At 42.1% G+C, this 15,878-nt stretch overlaps 1 protein-coding gene across 2 annotated transcripts in view; it reads right to left on the bottom strand.

Annotated features, from left to right (window-relative positions):
• SCUBE2 (signal peptide, CUB domain and EGF like domain containing 2) overlaps window positions 1-15,878 on the bottom strand; it is a 62,853-nt gene that overhangs the window by 12,480 nt on the left and 34,495 nt on the right. Inside the window, exons 14-16 of one of the 2 annotated variants that reach the window (XM_049650381.1) lie at window positions 15,410-15,514; window positions 12,659-12,814; window positions 12,053-12,259 (exon numbers count right to left, since the gene is read on the bottom strand). In XM_049650381.1, the coding sequence (XP_049506338.1) occupies window positions 12,053-12,259; window positions 12,659-12,814; window positions 15,410-15,514 (468 nt within the window). The remainder of the gene's footprint in view (window positions 1-12,052; window positions 12,260-12,658; window positions 12,815-15,409; window positions 15,515-15,878) is intronic. The other variant, XM_049650387.1, reaches the window with a different exon arrangement.

Here is a 15,878-nt window from a genome sequence, read left to right as displayed (position 1 = left end):
TTTAAGCTCCATTTTGGGCATGGAGCCTACTTAAAAACAAACAAACAAACAAACAAACAAACAAACAAACACAACCCTTAGGATCTAACAACCCTAAGGAGTTAGGTACTATTTTTAACTACATTTTACAGAAATAGAGACTTAAGGACGTGAAATAATTTGGCCAAGCTCCCACAGCTAGTCTGTGAAATACACCTACAGTGAGATTAAGAATCTTGGATTTAAGGGGAAGAAAGTTCTCTAACAAAAGTGCAGAATCATAATTCAAGACTTTCCCAAGGATTCTCTATGTGGCATTAGGGGAGCTTGACTAGAATAAACATATTCTCTCTCTCTTTTTTTTAAATTTATTTATTTATTTTGAGGGATGATGGTGGAAAGAGAGCACAAGGGAGGAGCAGAGAGAGAAGGAAAGAGAGAGAATCCCAAGCAGCCTCTTTGCGGTCAGCACAGAGCCCAATTCAGGGCTCGAAACCACAAACCATGAGATCATGACCTGAGCTGAAACCAAGACTCAGACATTTAACCAACCGAGCCACCCAGGCCCCCCTCTCTTTTTTAATGTTGACTTATTTTTGTGAGAGACAGAAGGGGAGAGAGAGGGAGAGACAGAGAGTGCACACACAAATGAGCATGAGTGGGAGGAGGTACAGAGAGAGAGGGAGACAGAGAATCTGAAGCAGACTCCACGCTGTCAGTGCAAAGCCCAGTATGGGGCTTGAACCTATCAACCATGAGATCATGACCTGAGGTGAAGTTGGATGCTCAACCGACTGAGCTACCTAGGCACCTCAACACATTCTCTTTTCTACTGAAGCTGCTAAGAAATAGAAAACAAAATGTCACATGATAAAATTAGCTATCATATCTCTTCAATGTCTGTGAGGAGGAATATCTGTTTTCATGCAATTTTCATTTATACTTTTAGGGTTAAACATGGCAAGGCTCTCTATTACCATTAATAAAAATGTCTTTTCATTATTCACTTCAAAATCTAAAAAAGAAAAAAAAAACCCAAACAAGGTTTTTTCTAAATCATAATAAGCCAAAATATAACATATTTCAAATATTATTTCTACAATGAAATTTCATCAATCAATAAAGTATACTCTAAATTCAAATTTTTAATACTTTTTTATATTGTTTGGATTGCCTTTTATAACATTCATAGTATCATTTTATTTAATTTTATCATATTTTTTTAAAAATTGAAAGTGAACCAAGCTCTCTTGCTTTCCTGGTAAATGTTATAATGAGTCTAATGTACAGATATGCGGCCGACAGAGTCTATAATTCCAGACCTAATTCTCGAATAGGAGAACCACTGGATAGTGGCTTCCATAATGACTCTGGTTTCAGTTCATCTCCCATGAAAAGTGGTGCTGGATTATGTACTAGGAATTCCTGACTTCTTATCCTGTGTCCCTCCTGACTGACCTAGGATGGGCCTACAGCAGGCCAGTAAGTGAGAGAGTAATTCCTTCATGGCTCTACCAAGTCAACTGTCATGAAGTCTGGCAGAAAGTAAATAAAACCCGGGCTGTCTGTCCGGATTCCCTCCAGCCAAGTCATTTCCATTTCTGTAACATGCATGTGCCTAGAGGGATAGTACCAGACGGCGGCAATGATTTCAAAGCCCCAAGAATCATAACTTTGAGTCAGATCAGCACAGTCTGTTCCATCATAGTTGCCCTGGTGGATAACGGATCCCTTCCATGGATGGACAGGAATGGCTCTTGTTCTCACTGGAATGAGTAACTGGATGGGCTCCTGCTGCTCTGGGTTTCCACTCTTCCTCAGAACAATTTAAACCCCCCAAAGCCTTTTCAAGATTACATTTTGAGAAGCCTCACAATGTCCCACATCTGTTGCAATTTTCCAACTGAGCAAAGGGCTGAGAAATGGCCCCTTGGGCTGCCCTGCAGAAAAGAGGGCACTGGTTCTTTTTTCTCCCAGTGAAAGGCCTGCTTCACACAAACAAACTCATATTGTCACTCACAGTTTCCATTTTCCTTCCAGAAAGACCTACAGAAATAATTCCTCCCAAGCACCTTCCAAATTAATTTGTTTCTTTCACAAGGGAAAAATGAGCTAAACAGTAAAAAGTGATGCTGAATGTCATGAAGAGATGTCTGAAAACAGCTTTTTGCAAATGTGCTGAAGATCTGGCCTAAAGAGGCCTCAATCACGCGTTCCAGTTGGTTCTCTTTTCTCCTCCAGCAGCCAGCTTGTTTTGCTGCCCCAGACAAAGGAGTCAATTGCCCCCAGAACACTTCACGATCACAGCAAAGCTTTTGTGTGTCTTCAGTGACCATTAAAATCCCATTCTCAAATCCCACACAGCTGTTTTCTCCCTCTATTAAAAAAAAAAAAATACAAGAAAGCTTTTCTGATGCAAAAAGGAGAGATCAGCAGGGACCAGGATTAATGGCGACAAAGAGACCTGAAGGCTCACCCTCTTTTCAACACTATGGCCTTTGAGTATTTCAGGCTATGGACAAACACTATGGTCTCTCTGTGGTGAAGATGGTGAACCTAATAAAAGAGGTCACTCTCTAGCATCTGACTTGTTTTCTTACGAGGCACGCCTTGACTTCTGAAGGAAAGCCACAAGCTGCCCACGCCGGCCGATTCCCAGGGTGTTCTGGAGCTGCTGCTTTGTCACAGCTCAGAGGCTAAGACAATGCTGTGGCCTTGGGATTCTGGTTTGAAGCTCTTTTAAAGGAGCTGTTCAGAATAACAGGAAAGAGCACCCCTTCAGGCTGAGAGGCTGAGCTGCCACACCCATCCAGGTTTCTGGTGTGTGCTCAGGTTTGCTGTTTGAAAACGTTCTTAGAGTTGGGGCAGAGAGATGAGTGCAGCTGACACCTTCCTGAGGGGGCGGGGTGGGGGTGTTCCCCAAGGCATGCTGTGTTCTCTTCCTGCCTAGTTAACTGGGGCTGAGATGTCACTTCCTTCAGAGGGCCTCTTTTGCCCTGGATTTAAATATTTCCCTAAAGATTTGCCCTTTGCCCTCTTTTGTTTTAATGTTGGTGGCTATCCTTGGGATTTCATCTGTTGTCCCTGTGAAAATTCATTACTTCAGTTAAATGCTTAGCATTAATGATGTGCTAAGCACTGTTCTGAACAGAACTGGAGATATAGCAGAGAAGACAGATAAGGTCCTGCCCTCAAGGGGCTCTCATTCTAGTGGAGAATAGGGACAATAAGTAAGCAAATAAATAAATATATAGTAGAATGCTACCTAGAGGTAAGCATGAATGGAGGAAAGTGCAACAGGGTAAGAAGGTAGGAGAGTGGTGGAGTGGGGGTTGTATATATGTTGTCTTAAAGAGCATCCAGGCTTTCCTCTCTGAACAGAGACCAGACTGAAATGAGGGAAATGGCCTTGTGATGGGATTGCCTAATGGAAAAAAAAAAAAAAAGCCAGTGTAGCAGGAACACAGTGAAAGGGTCAGGGTGATAGGAGAGGAATTCTAAAAAGCAAGCAAGGGCCAGATTACATAGGTTCTTGAAGGTCACGGTAAGAAAATTAGATCTTACACAAGGTATATTGGAGGCTTCGCATAGGGGAGCCACATGATCTGACTTATGTTTTAACAGATCGTATGGCTGCTATGTGGAGAACACACTGAGTCAGGCAAGGGTAGGAAAACGAGTCAGAGCCTGTCACAATAGACTGGGCCCAGGATGATAGTGACTTGGAATAGAGCGGTAATGATGGAGGAAGACAAAACTATGTAGATCCAGGATATAATCTGAAAGCAGATATGATAGGATTTGCTAATGGATTGGATGAGAAGCATGAAAGAATGAGAGAGGTCAAGAAGACTGTGAGGTTTTCAATTTGAGCAATGAGGTAAATAGAAGTGCTATTTGCTGAGATGAGGGAGAAGCAGGTTTTACTTGGGAGGGAGGGAGGGAGTAGGATAAAATGTTTTGTGGAATTTAAGATGTCTGTTGGCCATGCAAGTATTGATATTGAGAAGGCATTGGTTTTACTATTGGTCTCCAAGGTAGCATATTACACCTCGGGGTTTACAAAATGATCCACTGGGTGCAGACAAAGCATTTTCCCATCTATGCCTATTAATTTTTACCTAAAAAAAAAAAAAATAAGAAATAAAGAAAGGTTCACTGGTTTAGTGTAGGGTATAAGATTGGTCCCACAGTCTGTCCACATCTCCATGAGTCAGAGACACATGGGAAGTAACAAGGTCTCCAAGGAAAGGGAAAAACAGGCATCCACAGCTCTGAAGGTGGGAAGGTACTGACTGCTTTGCTTCTTTTCAAAGTATTGAGAATTACAGTTTGCCTAGTTGAATAGATCATTTGATTATATTATCCAGTTTCAGCCAAGCTAACTGGCACAAAATAGAGAGCAGCTTCATACAATCATACAGAAACCCTGGACTGAGCAGGTATGGGTAAACAGCAGGGAAGAGCCAGGTGGACATGCCTTTCACTACCGAACTAGTTCTCTGTCAAACATCAAGAGATGGAAACAGTAATGATTTCATCAGACCTGACAAGAGTTGAGCCAAAACACTGGCAACTCACAAAAAGACTATTTGAAAGATGGCTTTATAACCACTACTGTTAGCAATGAACCTTTCCAAATTATAAATATGGTACCTTAAGATGCTGGCCAGTTATTTTTAAATTTTGTTTACTTAATCTGTAACTCATTCTTCTATCTTTTATGATAGGCATAATATGTTAGCCAATAGTATAAGTATGTGACTTTTACACAAACATTCATAAATTCAAAAATATTTCACTGTGTGTGTGTGTGTATGTGTGTGTGTGTGGTGAAGACCATTGAACACACCTGAGATAAAGAAGTCCATAATTCAAAAGAGAGGTTAGAGCTGGAGAGGGCAGTTTGGCAGTCACCAGCACATGGTGGTATTTAAAGATCTGGCAGCGAATGAGGTCATGTAGGAGAGTGTGAAGATACAAGATGGGGGACAGAGGACTGAGCCTTGGGATATCTGATGTTTAGAGATCAAAAATTAGGGGAGAAGCAACATGTAAAATAAAAAGGGAGCAGCCATTGAGGTGGGAGGAGAGCCAGAAGAGTGTGGTGTCTGAAACTCAGGAGAAGAGAGTGCTTCCAGGAGGAGGGAGTGGAAATAAGTACCTGGATGAGAGTTGGCAACTGGAATTGGTAACATAAAAGTGGTTCAAAAAGCGTCATAGTGCTTTTCTTGGGAAAAGCAGTTTCAGTAGAGGGGTTGGGAACAAAAACCAGACTGACTAGAGTTGAGGAGAAAATGGGAGGGGAGGACGCAAAGACAGCAAGTTTAGATAACTCTTTCAAGGCGTTTGGCTCTCTGGGGGTGGGGGGGGTGGTCAAAGAAATGAGGCAGTATTTGGAGAGAGGCATGAAGTCAAAGGAGGGTTTGTTTGGTTTTTCCGACAAGAGATAGGTTTGTGTGCTGTTGGAAATGATCTAGCAGAGAGGAAGAATTCTGAGACGAGGGGTCACTGGGGACAATAACAGAAGCAATGTTTTTGAGAAGGTGAAAGCAAATGGGCTCCAGAGCCCAACTGGAGAAGCTGACCTTGGCAGGAGCATGGGCTATTCATCCATTTTTACAGGAAGTGGGTCAGAGTATGTGTGAACAGATGCAGGACAGGAGGGCTGGTCTGTACATGATAAGATAAAGTTATTTTCCTAGCCTCCCAGAAGCTCATGGACATCACTGCCTGGAAGTCTTGCTGCAACTCAAATTTAACTTGCTCAAAGGGAATGCTTCTCTTCCCCTCCCTGCCCAGTCCTTCCTACCCCTCTGGCTTTGCTCTTTATAAATGGCATCTCTACTCCCCCAGGCACCAAGACTCCAACCCTTGCAATCCCACACGCAGTTATTATTCCAGACCTATTTCCTCCCTGCCCCATCAGTCAGCTGCAGCATTCTGCGGCTGTGTCCCTTTTGTCCATCTGCTAATCCTCACCTCTGTGGCAGTAGGGTCCTTTGATCCTCACCATCTCCTATCTAGAGATGAATAACCTCCCAACTACTTCCCTTGCCTTCTGTTCCTCCCTGCTTCAGCCCTGTCACAGCATAAAGTCATGCTAAAGTACTTCTCGGACTGCTTCCCTCCCTGACTCCAAAACCTCCTTGACTTGACTCCCAGCACTCCTCTTAGCATCTTTGATTCAGAACTCAGCCTTTAGTCTCCTTTTCTGAGTTTTCTTTCTTTCTCATGCTCTCTCAAGAGCCTATTTTTTTCTGCTTTTCTTATAAATCTTTTCTGATTATTTCTTCCCCAGTGATCACATTCATCCAGCCACTCAACCAACCCACAGGCTTTTTCTTCGTGGCTCCTTGCATATGCAACGGGGCTGGGTGAGATTAAGGACCTATGCGAATGAAATGAAGGATCAAGGCCAAGTCAGAAACCTCTGAGCTCACACTGACTTTTCCTCTTCTCAATCCCTAATCCAATTTATTACCAAATGTTACTCACATTTCCTGCTAAGTATTTCTAGAATCCATCGCTTCTTTTCTACTCCATCTAGTGCCTTCATGTTCTCAACATCTCTCATGCAAAGCATTCAAAGCCTCCCAAGTTGGGTTTTCTGCCTCTGATCCTGACTCTCAATGCAGTAAAAGAAATCTTTCTAAAATACAAGTATGACCTGGACATTCCCTGATTACAAGCACTCTAATGGTACCTTGTCACCTAGATATAAAGTCAAGGCTCCTTAGCAACATATTCAAGATCTCTCATGACCTGCATGCTTTTCCCATTAGCCTAGCTACCCACCACATCCTACCTTGTGCTCTTGGTTTGGTAATACTGAGGTGTCAACCACCCCCAGGGGCACATCTTGCTCAGTCTCATTCCCCAGCGCTACTCCTCTGCCAGAATACTCCTCCCCATTTACACGTCCTCTGTGCCTCCTTTAAAACTCAGTGAAGGCTTCTCTTTGGGGAAGGCTTCTCTAACTCTTCCCTGGGAGGGCTAAGGGTGACTTGAGGGATTGTGTCTTATTTATCCAGGCCTCCTCATCACCCACTGCAGAGCTGGCCCATTGTGGGTTCTCTATATGAGTGCTATAAGAGTTAGAGAATCACACGACACAGGCTGTACCCGGAAATGAGAGCATTCACACTGAGAGAGGAACACAGGCTCTTGAGACAGATCTGGATTTGAACCCTGGCTCTGCCACATTGGCAAAACTCCTTACCTCCCTATGTCTTAGTTTCCTTATCTGTAAAAAAGGCATGATGCAAATAGACTTGCAATGAGGACTGAAGGACATAATATATGTAAAGTGCTTAGCACAGTGCCAAACACATTGTAAGTGCTCAATAAATGTCAACATTTTGCCAAATTCTGTTTTTTAAACTCTTTTAATGAAAAGAATTTCCTACTACTTGCTGGGATGAGCACTGGGTGTTTGTATGTAAGCGATGAACCATGGGAATCTACCCCAAAAACAAAGAGCACATTTTATACACTGTACGTTAGCCAATTTGACAACAAATTATATTAAAAAAATAAATAAATAAAAAATAAAAGAATTTCCTACCAAGTCTGTGTGATAAGTATTGGTCTAATATTGGTCCATATTGCTAATATAAGCTTTATAATTTCCATGATTTAAAACAGATACGAAAATTTCTGCGTGTTCAATTCCAAATAATTTCTCAATTCTGAAATAATTAATAAGAAAATGTCTGGCTCATTCCTGCCTCAGGCCATTTGCACTTGGTGATCCCTCCTCAGCCAGAACTTCCGTTGCCCCCATCAGAGCTTTACAAGGCCAGCTCCTTCTCATTTAGGTCTTAGATCAAATGTCACCTGCTCTGAAAGCCTTCTTGAACAACTGTGGAGAGTAATCCCTCCTCCCTTCTGTCCTCTGTATTATTATCTTCATAGCATTTTTAACTTCTGAAATTATTTTTTTCTTTACTTTTTTATTGTCCATGTCCTTCTGTTAGAATGTGAACTTCATAACAGCAAGCTCCTCACCCATTATGTTCACTGCTTCATCCTAAGTTCAGAGTGGTATCTCAATAAATATTGCTTAAATTAATTTTTCTCAATTGCTGCAGAGGAAAGTTACTGCTGTTGAAAGTTGAATTAAACCTTCTCAGTTTCTCTCAAGAACTCAGGCACAAAATTATTCCCAGTTTTCCAGTTGCCTGGATTGTGTCTTCTAAAAATTTCAGCAAGTTTTCAGAATAATCAAATATAAAAATATATATTTTGGCAAGTGTATTCCTTAAATAATTCATCCTTTATAAAAGGATAAATGGCTATGAAAGAAAAATAGAAATCCATGTCATCTTTATTTTTTCTTTAGGTATAAAGGGCTTTGTGAATTTTATGGAGCTTAAGGAATTTGTTCCTCAGAGAATGTAATCACTATTTTTTTTTGACATCAAGCTAGAATTGATAACAGATGGTACAAAGGTCACCTGCAGCAGACTGTCCCCAAAGTTCTTAAATGCCAAATGAATGAGACCTTTCTATGCAAACATAAGTACAATAAATAAAGTGTGTTATGGGTCAGAAGTGATTATGTTCTTTGATGTAACTTAGGACTTTAACACTTATTTTTTAAGTGATATTGGAAAAGCAACAATTTGGTGGAAAAATAGGCAAAGAATGCAGATATTCCCAGAAGAAGAAATCCAAATGGCCACAGACGTATGATAGCATACTCAGTTTCACTAATAATCTAAGAAAAACAAGTTAAACTTGGTAGAAGTAGACTTCTATGACATTTCAAACCTACAGGCCACGTGCACAAAAAAGGATATTCACTGCAGCATTTTTTGTTGTTAAAAAAATTAGGAACAACTTAATTAAATGTTCACCAATGTGGGTATGGTTAATAAATACTAGTATCTTAGAACAAATACAGACTAGGAAGCTTTAAAAGAAATAAACTTAGCTCCTCTATTAGCATGGAAGGGTGTTCATGATCTACTCTTTTTAGAAACAACCCAGCACTATTCAAATTGTATTGATACATTTTTTTAAAAATGTTTTTTTCATACATCAGCCTATAGCTGCCAGTTATCCTTTTAAGACATGAGTCAGAAACCCTGTTACTCCTCTGCTTAAAACTTTTTGCTGACTTTGTTTCTCACTCAGAGTCAGAGTCAGAGCCCTCACCCAGATTTCCATCCCCACCTGGTCTGGCCCTTGGCTACTGCTCTGACATCCTCCCTTTACCCTCCCTCCCCCACCTATCTTCCTGGCCTGCTTTCCCTTACCTTGGGGTTTCAGTACTTGCTGTTTCCTTGATCTGGGACTCTTCCCCCAGATATTCCCATAGGTTGCTTCTTCCATCTCTAACATCTCTGTCCAAATGACACTTTGCAACAACCACAGTCCCTGACCATAGTCTACATTAGGGGAGAGTATGTTCCTCCTCAGCCCTCCCCCTTCCCTGCCACTTTCTATTCCACTTCCCTGCTTACCCTTCATACCCTTATCACCATCCACTACACCACATATTTCCTTCTTTATTTGTTTGTGGTCTGTCTTCCTCTTCCAGAATTGTAAATGCTAGGAAGGCTAAGATTTTTGCCTTTTTGTGTCATTACTGGATTCCCAGCTCCTAGAATAGTACCTGACACACAGTAGGTGCTCAATAAATATTTACTAAATAAATAAAATTTCATTTTTATATGTATATAACAACAGATATAGAAAAATACATAGCAGCCTGTTGACAGGAATTCTTTCCCAAGAGTAGGATTAGGAGAGCTTTTACCCTTACTGTATACATTTCTGTACCACTTGAAACATACACTAATTTGGTAATGGAAAACTAAATAAAAAATATTTTAAAGGAAAAATGTAATGGTTCCATCTGTCCTCCCAGTGACTCAAAATGTTTTTGGGAGCTCCTTTCTGCTGACATTGAAAGTAATTTCCAAAAAGAACTACCCTAGGCATGTCTCCACTGTATATACCATCCAGAGTTCAGAAAATACCAGTAAGCTTGGGATTTATGATGTTCAAATAGTCCAGGAATATAAGGAACATACGACAAGCTCCCCCGTCCCCCCTCACTCACTCCCTGCCCCTTTGCCCATGGCATGTGTCTTCTGGGTAAAAAAAAAAAAACACCTTTCTAATTAACATATGCAGCCCCTTCTTATACACACTTTCTCCCTTCACCAAGGAAGAAATTTCACTGATAATTCTTTGTGCTGTTTTCTCTACATGGTAAAATCTTCAACACTGCTGTCAGGGTGAACCTGATTTGGTTCCATGTGGGCTACAAAATTCATCCATTGCTAGAGGGAGCTCTTGAGACAAGACACATTGCCTCTCAACAACAAATTCAACCTAACTTAGCATGACAAGCATCTCAGGACACATTAATACACACAACGGCGACATAAACCCCGTACCAAGTGTCTTTCACAAGTTGTCATGGTCCTGAGGCCTCTGTTTAAGTAACTCTTGATCCTCGTTCTTGAGCCTTTTCCATGGGAGCACAGCCATGGTAGTATTAGTAATACTTTAGTTTTTCCTGATTTCTTCACTGGCCACAAAGCTCCTGGCAAGCCCATAAGGCCTCCTCTACCAGGATAGCAAATGGGGAAAGGGGATGCAATTTAGCTCTCAGAGGCCAGCAGGAAGACTGGTCTGCCTGTCCCTGACAGTTTCTGCAACTCACTCCGTAAAGTAGGGCAGCAACAGCCAACTCTCATCACCATTTTGGTATGGAAACAAACTTCTAGAATTTTAAATGAGAACAAACCAACCAGCTGGGTTGTTTCTTAATTTTTTTTTTCTTTTTAAAAGAGTTAGCTAGAATCAAACTCAAGACTATTTGAAAACCAGCCCCTGGTGGACAATTACACTTGATTTTATACTTGATTTTTACTTCATTTTGAGAAAGCAACAGAGTTGGGGTTATTGCCCACAACTCTTCTGAATGAGTGCCCTGGGCTCAGCTTTGCTTCTTGAAAAACACTGGCTTATTACTCCTTAGCACAAGCCTCATTTCTAGGGTTTTGTGATTCTAATGCCACTTGAGAAAGGACAGCAATTTTTCTGGAGGGGTCTGGTTATCAAAATGCACCTTACTTGAGACCAGACCACAGGCTTGGAGTCAGACCATCAGTGTGGTCTAGAGCCAAAGAACCTGGCCTTCTGAGCTCCAGATTGTTCCTCTGTTCAATGGAGATAATAAGACCTACCTGGTAAGATGACTGGGTTAAAGGAGATACTACAGATACCGCGCTTAACGTCGTACTTGTGTCAGATGAAAACTCAGTAAATCATTACCGTGATTATTATAATGTGAGAGTCTAGCTTTATAGGTAATCACTTTATAGTCTCACATTATTGCCCAAAACAGCTCCTCTCCACCAACAAATCTCAAGACCGACCACCCTTAAACCTCCTGCCTAGAACTTCATCAGAGAAATAGAATTGGCGTAGTTCAAATGCCGGGACTCAAACTTAATTCTGAAACACTCACACAGACACACCCATATATGGAACTGACACTACTAGGAGCCTTGGGCTGAAGCTCAGGGATCTCATTAGGCTGCCAAGTGCCCCCCCCTCCAGCCTTGCCTCTGCACAAAACTATGGTCAGGAGATTGTTCATTGCCAACACTGTTCATTGCCAACATCAGTCGAGCCAGAGGGAGACAATGGGGAACTGACAGTGGAGCGTGCAGAAGGCTCAAGGGTGCCTTACACCTATAGTCCTGCCCCTTGCCCGGGACCACAAGGCTCTGAAGATCATCATCGCTCAGACCCTTTAAGGTCAGCACTCCCTCTTGTCATCAACCCTACCTCTTCCTTTCCATCCCTCAATCCAGCATTTATTAAGTGCCCACCAACAAGCCAGACACTGTGCCAAGTGCTGGGGAGCTCCTGGTCCAGCAGGTACATCAGACACCAACATATAGATCCCAAGTAAAAGTGGTGTCTAGGGTGTTCTCTGGAGTGAGTCCAGAGAGGGAGAATAGGCCACACTTTGGGTTACCCTGAGTCTTCATGGAGATCCAAACAATTCCTTTAGCGAGAAGGTCCTGGCCAGCAGGTCACTCACCACATTGGTGTCCTGCATGGCCCTGGCCCACTCTGCAGGACTCTACTCGGTGTTCAGATGTTCTGGGAGACTTTTTTGCCACTTCAAGGTCCATGCCCGAGAGCTGGAGGTGAAACTGCTCCCTGTGGGCAGCCTTCCGGAGTGCGCGGATGGCTTTCCGGAGCCGCTTCTCAGTTCGCTTTACGATGCAGCTCAGGTCACAGGAAGCTACGGGAATGAGAGGGACAGCAGTGGGGAAGGAGGTCAGGCTGCAGGATATGAGGATGTCCAGACACCCGCTGCAGGACCCACCAACACCCGCTGTTCCCTGTGGACAGAGTGGGGGGACACCTGGGGCTGGGCACCTAGCAGGCTGGGCAGCATTTGATTCCAACAGAAATTTGTTGACCAAAACCGAAGCTTTGAGTTTTTATGGAGCAGATTAAATCATGAGGTTCCAAACCAATTCAGTCTAGTTTGGGAGTGAAAAAAATCAAAAAACAAAAAACAGGAGATACTTCAGTGGTTGCAGTACTTTTTTCCCCCAAGAATGATGAAAAGTGAAAGGCAAAAGAGTCAGGAGCAAGCTGTGAGCAGCCTGACACCAAAGACTGTGTTCAAACCAACCTGTCACCTCCTTTTGGTTAGTTTCAAGTTCAAACTCAACAGTGATAAACATTTCCTTAGTGGCGCTTGGTCGGCCAGGGGCTCCTGGGACTTGCTTGCCAGAGCTGCATGTAAGGTTTGCGTAGCGGAAGCTCTCTTTTACTGAGCTGTGCTTCTCTGTATGAAGAAACAAAATTATCGGAAGCCAGATCCTGGCAAAGCACTCAGTTGAACATTCGCTAGAGCTCAGTAAACATTTCATTAAAACAACTCTCAAGGGACTAAGTGATTAACTCCAGATGCCAAGACGTTGCAGCTAGGAGCACGATGACATTTTAAATTCAAAGAGCCAGTATTGCCTCCTATATAACTTAACAATTTAGCCCTTGAAAATTATTTGCATGGGTGAATGCTAGATGTTTCTGACTGACCAGCCACATTTGTGGAAGACAGGACACCAGGGTCGCCTTGCATTCCTAACTGACAGTCTGCTAAGGTGTGCTCGTGTTCTCACAGTTGGTTTCCTTAGAGCTGGACTGTGATGTACCAAGCAGGGGCTGAGGCTTCAAATAGGGAACGAGCATAAAAGTAGAAAGAAAACCAACTCCTGCTTTCAGGCAAACTGACCTTGGAGTAATTCTAACCTGAAGGGGAAGCTGGAAAGCACATTAACAGTGAGGTCTCATTTTGAAATAACCAGGAGCAATATACGGCACAAAGCATCTAGAGAACCAAACAATATCATGAAGGCATCTAGGGTGGGAGGGAAAGTGTTGTGTAAGGCAAGGCTCTGCACATCCTTATTCCAGACTCTGGCCATCTCTCCTCCTCCCCTCCCATGGCTTCCAGTGTATATTTTAACTAATGGCTGTTAACCCAAACCACATTATCATCCACACAACTGATTTGTCTGATTTTTAAAGTTTTAATGTTTATTTATTTTTGAGAGTGAGAGAGAGAGAGACAGAGCACAAGTGGGGGAGGGGCAGGGAGAGAGGGAGACAGAATCCAAAGCAGGCTCCAGACTCCGAGCCCAACATGGGGCTCGAACTCACCAACCGTGAGTGACCTGAGCTGAAGTCGGAGGCTTAACTGACTGAGCCACCCAGGTGCCCCTGATTTATCTATATTTTAAACTCTTACTTTACTCAACTGATGTATCATCTGTATCATATTTTTCTTCAACACTACAAGGATGTTCAAAGCAATGGGTGATCAGGAGCCAAAGGAAGGAGGAGGCAGATTAATTCTCCCTCACACCTAAATTTCCCCTAAAAATCCATCTTACCTTTTCAAAAGGCTAACTTCAAATCTCAAACTAAACAGTCATTTTGAATATTTTTCTCCTTCAATTTTCCCAAATCTATATTTTAAACTTTTTATTTTGAAATAAGTTTAGATTTACAGATAAATTGCTCAGATAGAACTGAGAGTTCCCATATACACTTGGTTGTTTCCCCTAATGCTAACATCTTACATTAACATGTATATTTATCAACACTAAGAAATTAACATAGTATAATACCATTAAAGAAACTAAAGACCAAGTCTCTTTTAAAATAATGCTTTTTCCCTCTGATCTAAAAGTATAAATGCTCACTGTGGAGAATTTGGAAAATGCAAAAAAAAAAATTAAAAATTAAAATCTCCTGCATCCTCCCACCTAGTTATTACTACTACTGATGAAATGGTGAGTTTCCCTTCTTTTCCATCTAGTCACACTTTTTCTTACATAGTTTGGGTTGTTTAGATACACAAAATCTTACTCTCCCCTTCTCCATCTTAGCATTTTATTACAAGAACATTTTCCTATGTCATTAAACATTCTTTGGAAACACATAATTAATAGCTGCATAATATCCCATCAAATGGGGGCACCTAGGTGGCTCAGTCGGTTAATTGACTGATCTCAGTTTCAGCTCAGGTTATGATCTCATGGTTCATGAGATCGAGCCCCGTGCTGTCAGCACAGAGCCTGCTTGGGATTCTCTCTCTCCCTCTCTCTCTGCCCCTCCCCTGCTCGCATGCACGCATGCACACCTGCACTCTCTCTCAAAAGTAAACAAATAAACTTAAAAAAAAATCCCATCAAATGGAGGTACCAAAATTAATCTCAATTAGTTTCTTAAAAAAAAACTGGCAAAAGTGACTACAGTGAGCTTTGTTCATTTGTATGATTTATTAGAGGTAAACTAAGGAAAGAAGCATCCCTAATCCATGAATCCTGATTTTTTTTTTAATCTCTAAAATTATTCTGTGAAATAATACTGGAAATGTGAGCTGCGGAAGGAGTGTTGCGTTCTGTTCTCTAAAAGGTCAGTTCTACTTGGATGGTGTTTGTTCTGCTGAAGTTAATGGAGTCACTGCCTCCAAAGACTGGATCCAGCAGGAAAGCTGGATATTACATCTTAGTTCATCAAAGATTATCCTGAGCCAAACCTCTTTCATTTCTTTGGCTTATATTCCAAGTGACTCTAAGATCTAGAAAATTTAACCCAATATGATCACAAATTGACAATGCATCTTAAAGTCCTTATTGATTCCTGTGAACTCATATGTTACCCCAGAGCTTTACCATCTGTACCTGGCAAAGGAAACCCTGAAGTATAACTCCAGAACTATACAGAGGTGCTAGGTTAGCTCCTCTTCCTCCTGCGAAGAGAGTCCTTGCAGATTCTGGACTGTTCAATCCCATCTGAAGGGCTCGGCTTGTTACAGGCCCTTTTCCCAACATGCAGGCAAGCTCCCTGCACCAGCCATCTGATTCCATACCTGGTAGTGCTGGCCGCAGACCCTCGGGAAACCGCTCAGCCTTTTTCAAACTACACTTGCCTTCATTTAGTTTAAAGGTTACACTTGTCCTGATGGTGGCGACATCTTCAGAAAGAAACAAGTGAGAGATGTTATCTTCAGAGACAAAGGAATGGAAATACCTGGTGGGTAGTGGCAAGCTATCCGTAGGCTATACACTGCACACCCTGAGCTCCTCTCTTACCCTGAGACCACAAAAGATTTGGATCATGGAGTGCCCGTTACCCTGAGGCTGCGGACACCAGGAGCCTCCTAAGAGTTACACTTATCCCTTCATCTGAAGTGAATCCTGTGTTCGAATATAATAAAGAGAGAACCTAAAACAACCTGAACGCTGAGATGAACCATGAAGTCACTTTTATGTCTTCCCAAGAAAGAAGACCAGAATCTCCTAGTTCAAATTTAAACAAGACTGCTGATGGAAATGGTG

This window comes from Panthera uncia, chromosome D1, assembly GCF_023721935.1.
Source record: "Panthera uncia isolate 11264 chromosome D1, Puncia_PCG_1.0, whole genome shotgun sequence".
Lineage (NCBI taxonomy): Eukaryota > Metazoa > Chordata > Mammalia > Carnivora > Felidae > Panthera > Panthera uncia.
This window is presented reverse-complemented; position numbering and strand designations above follow the sequence as displayed.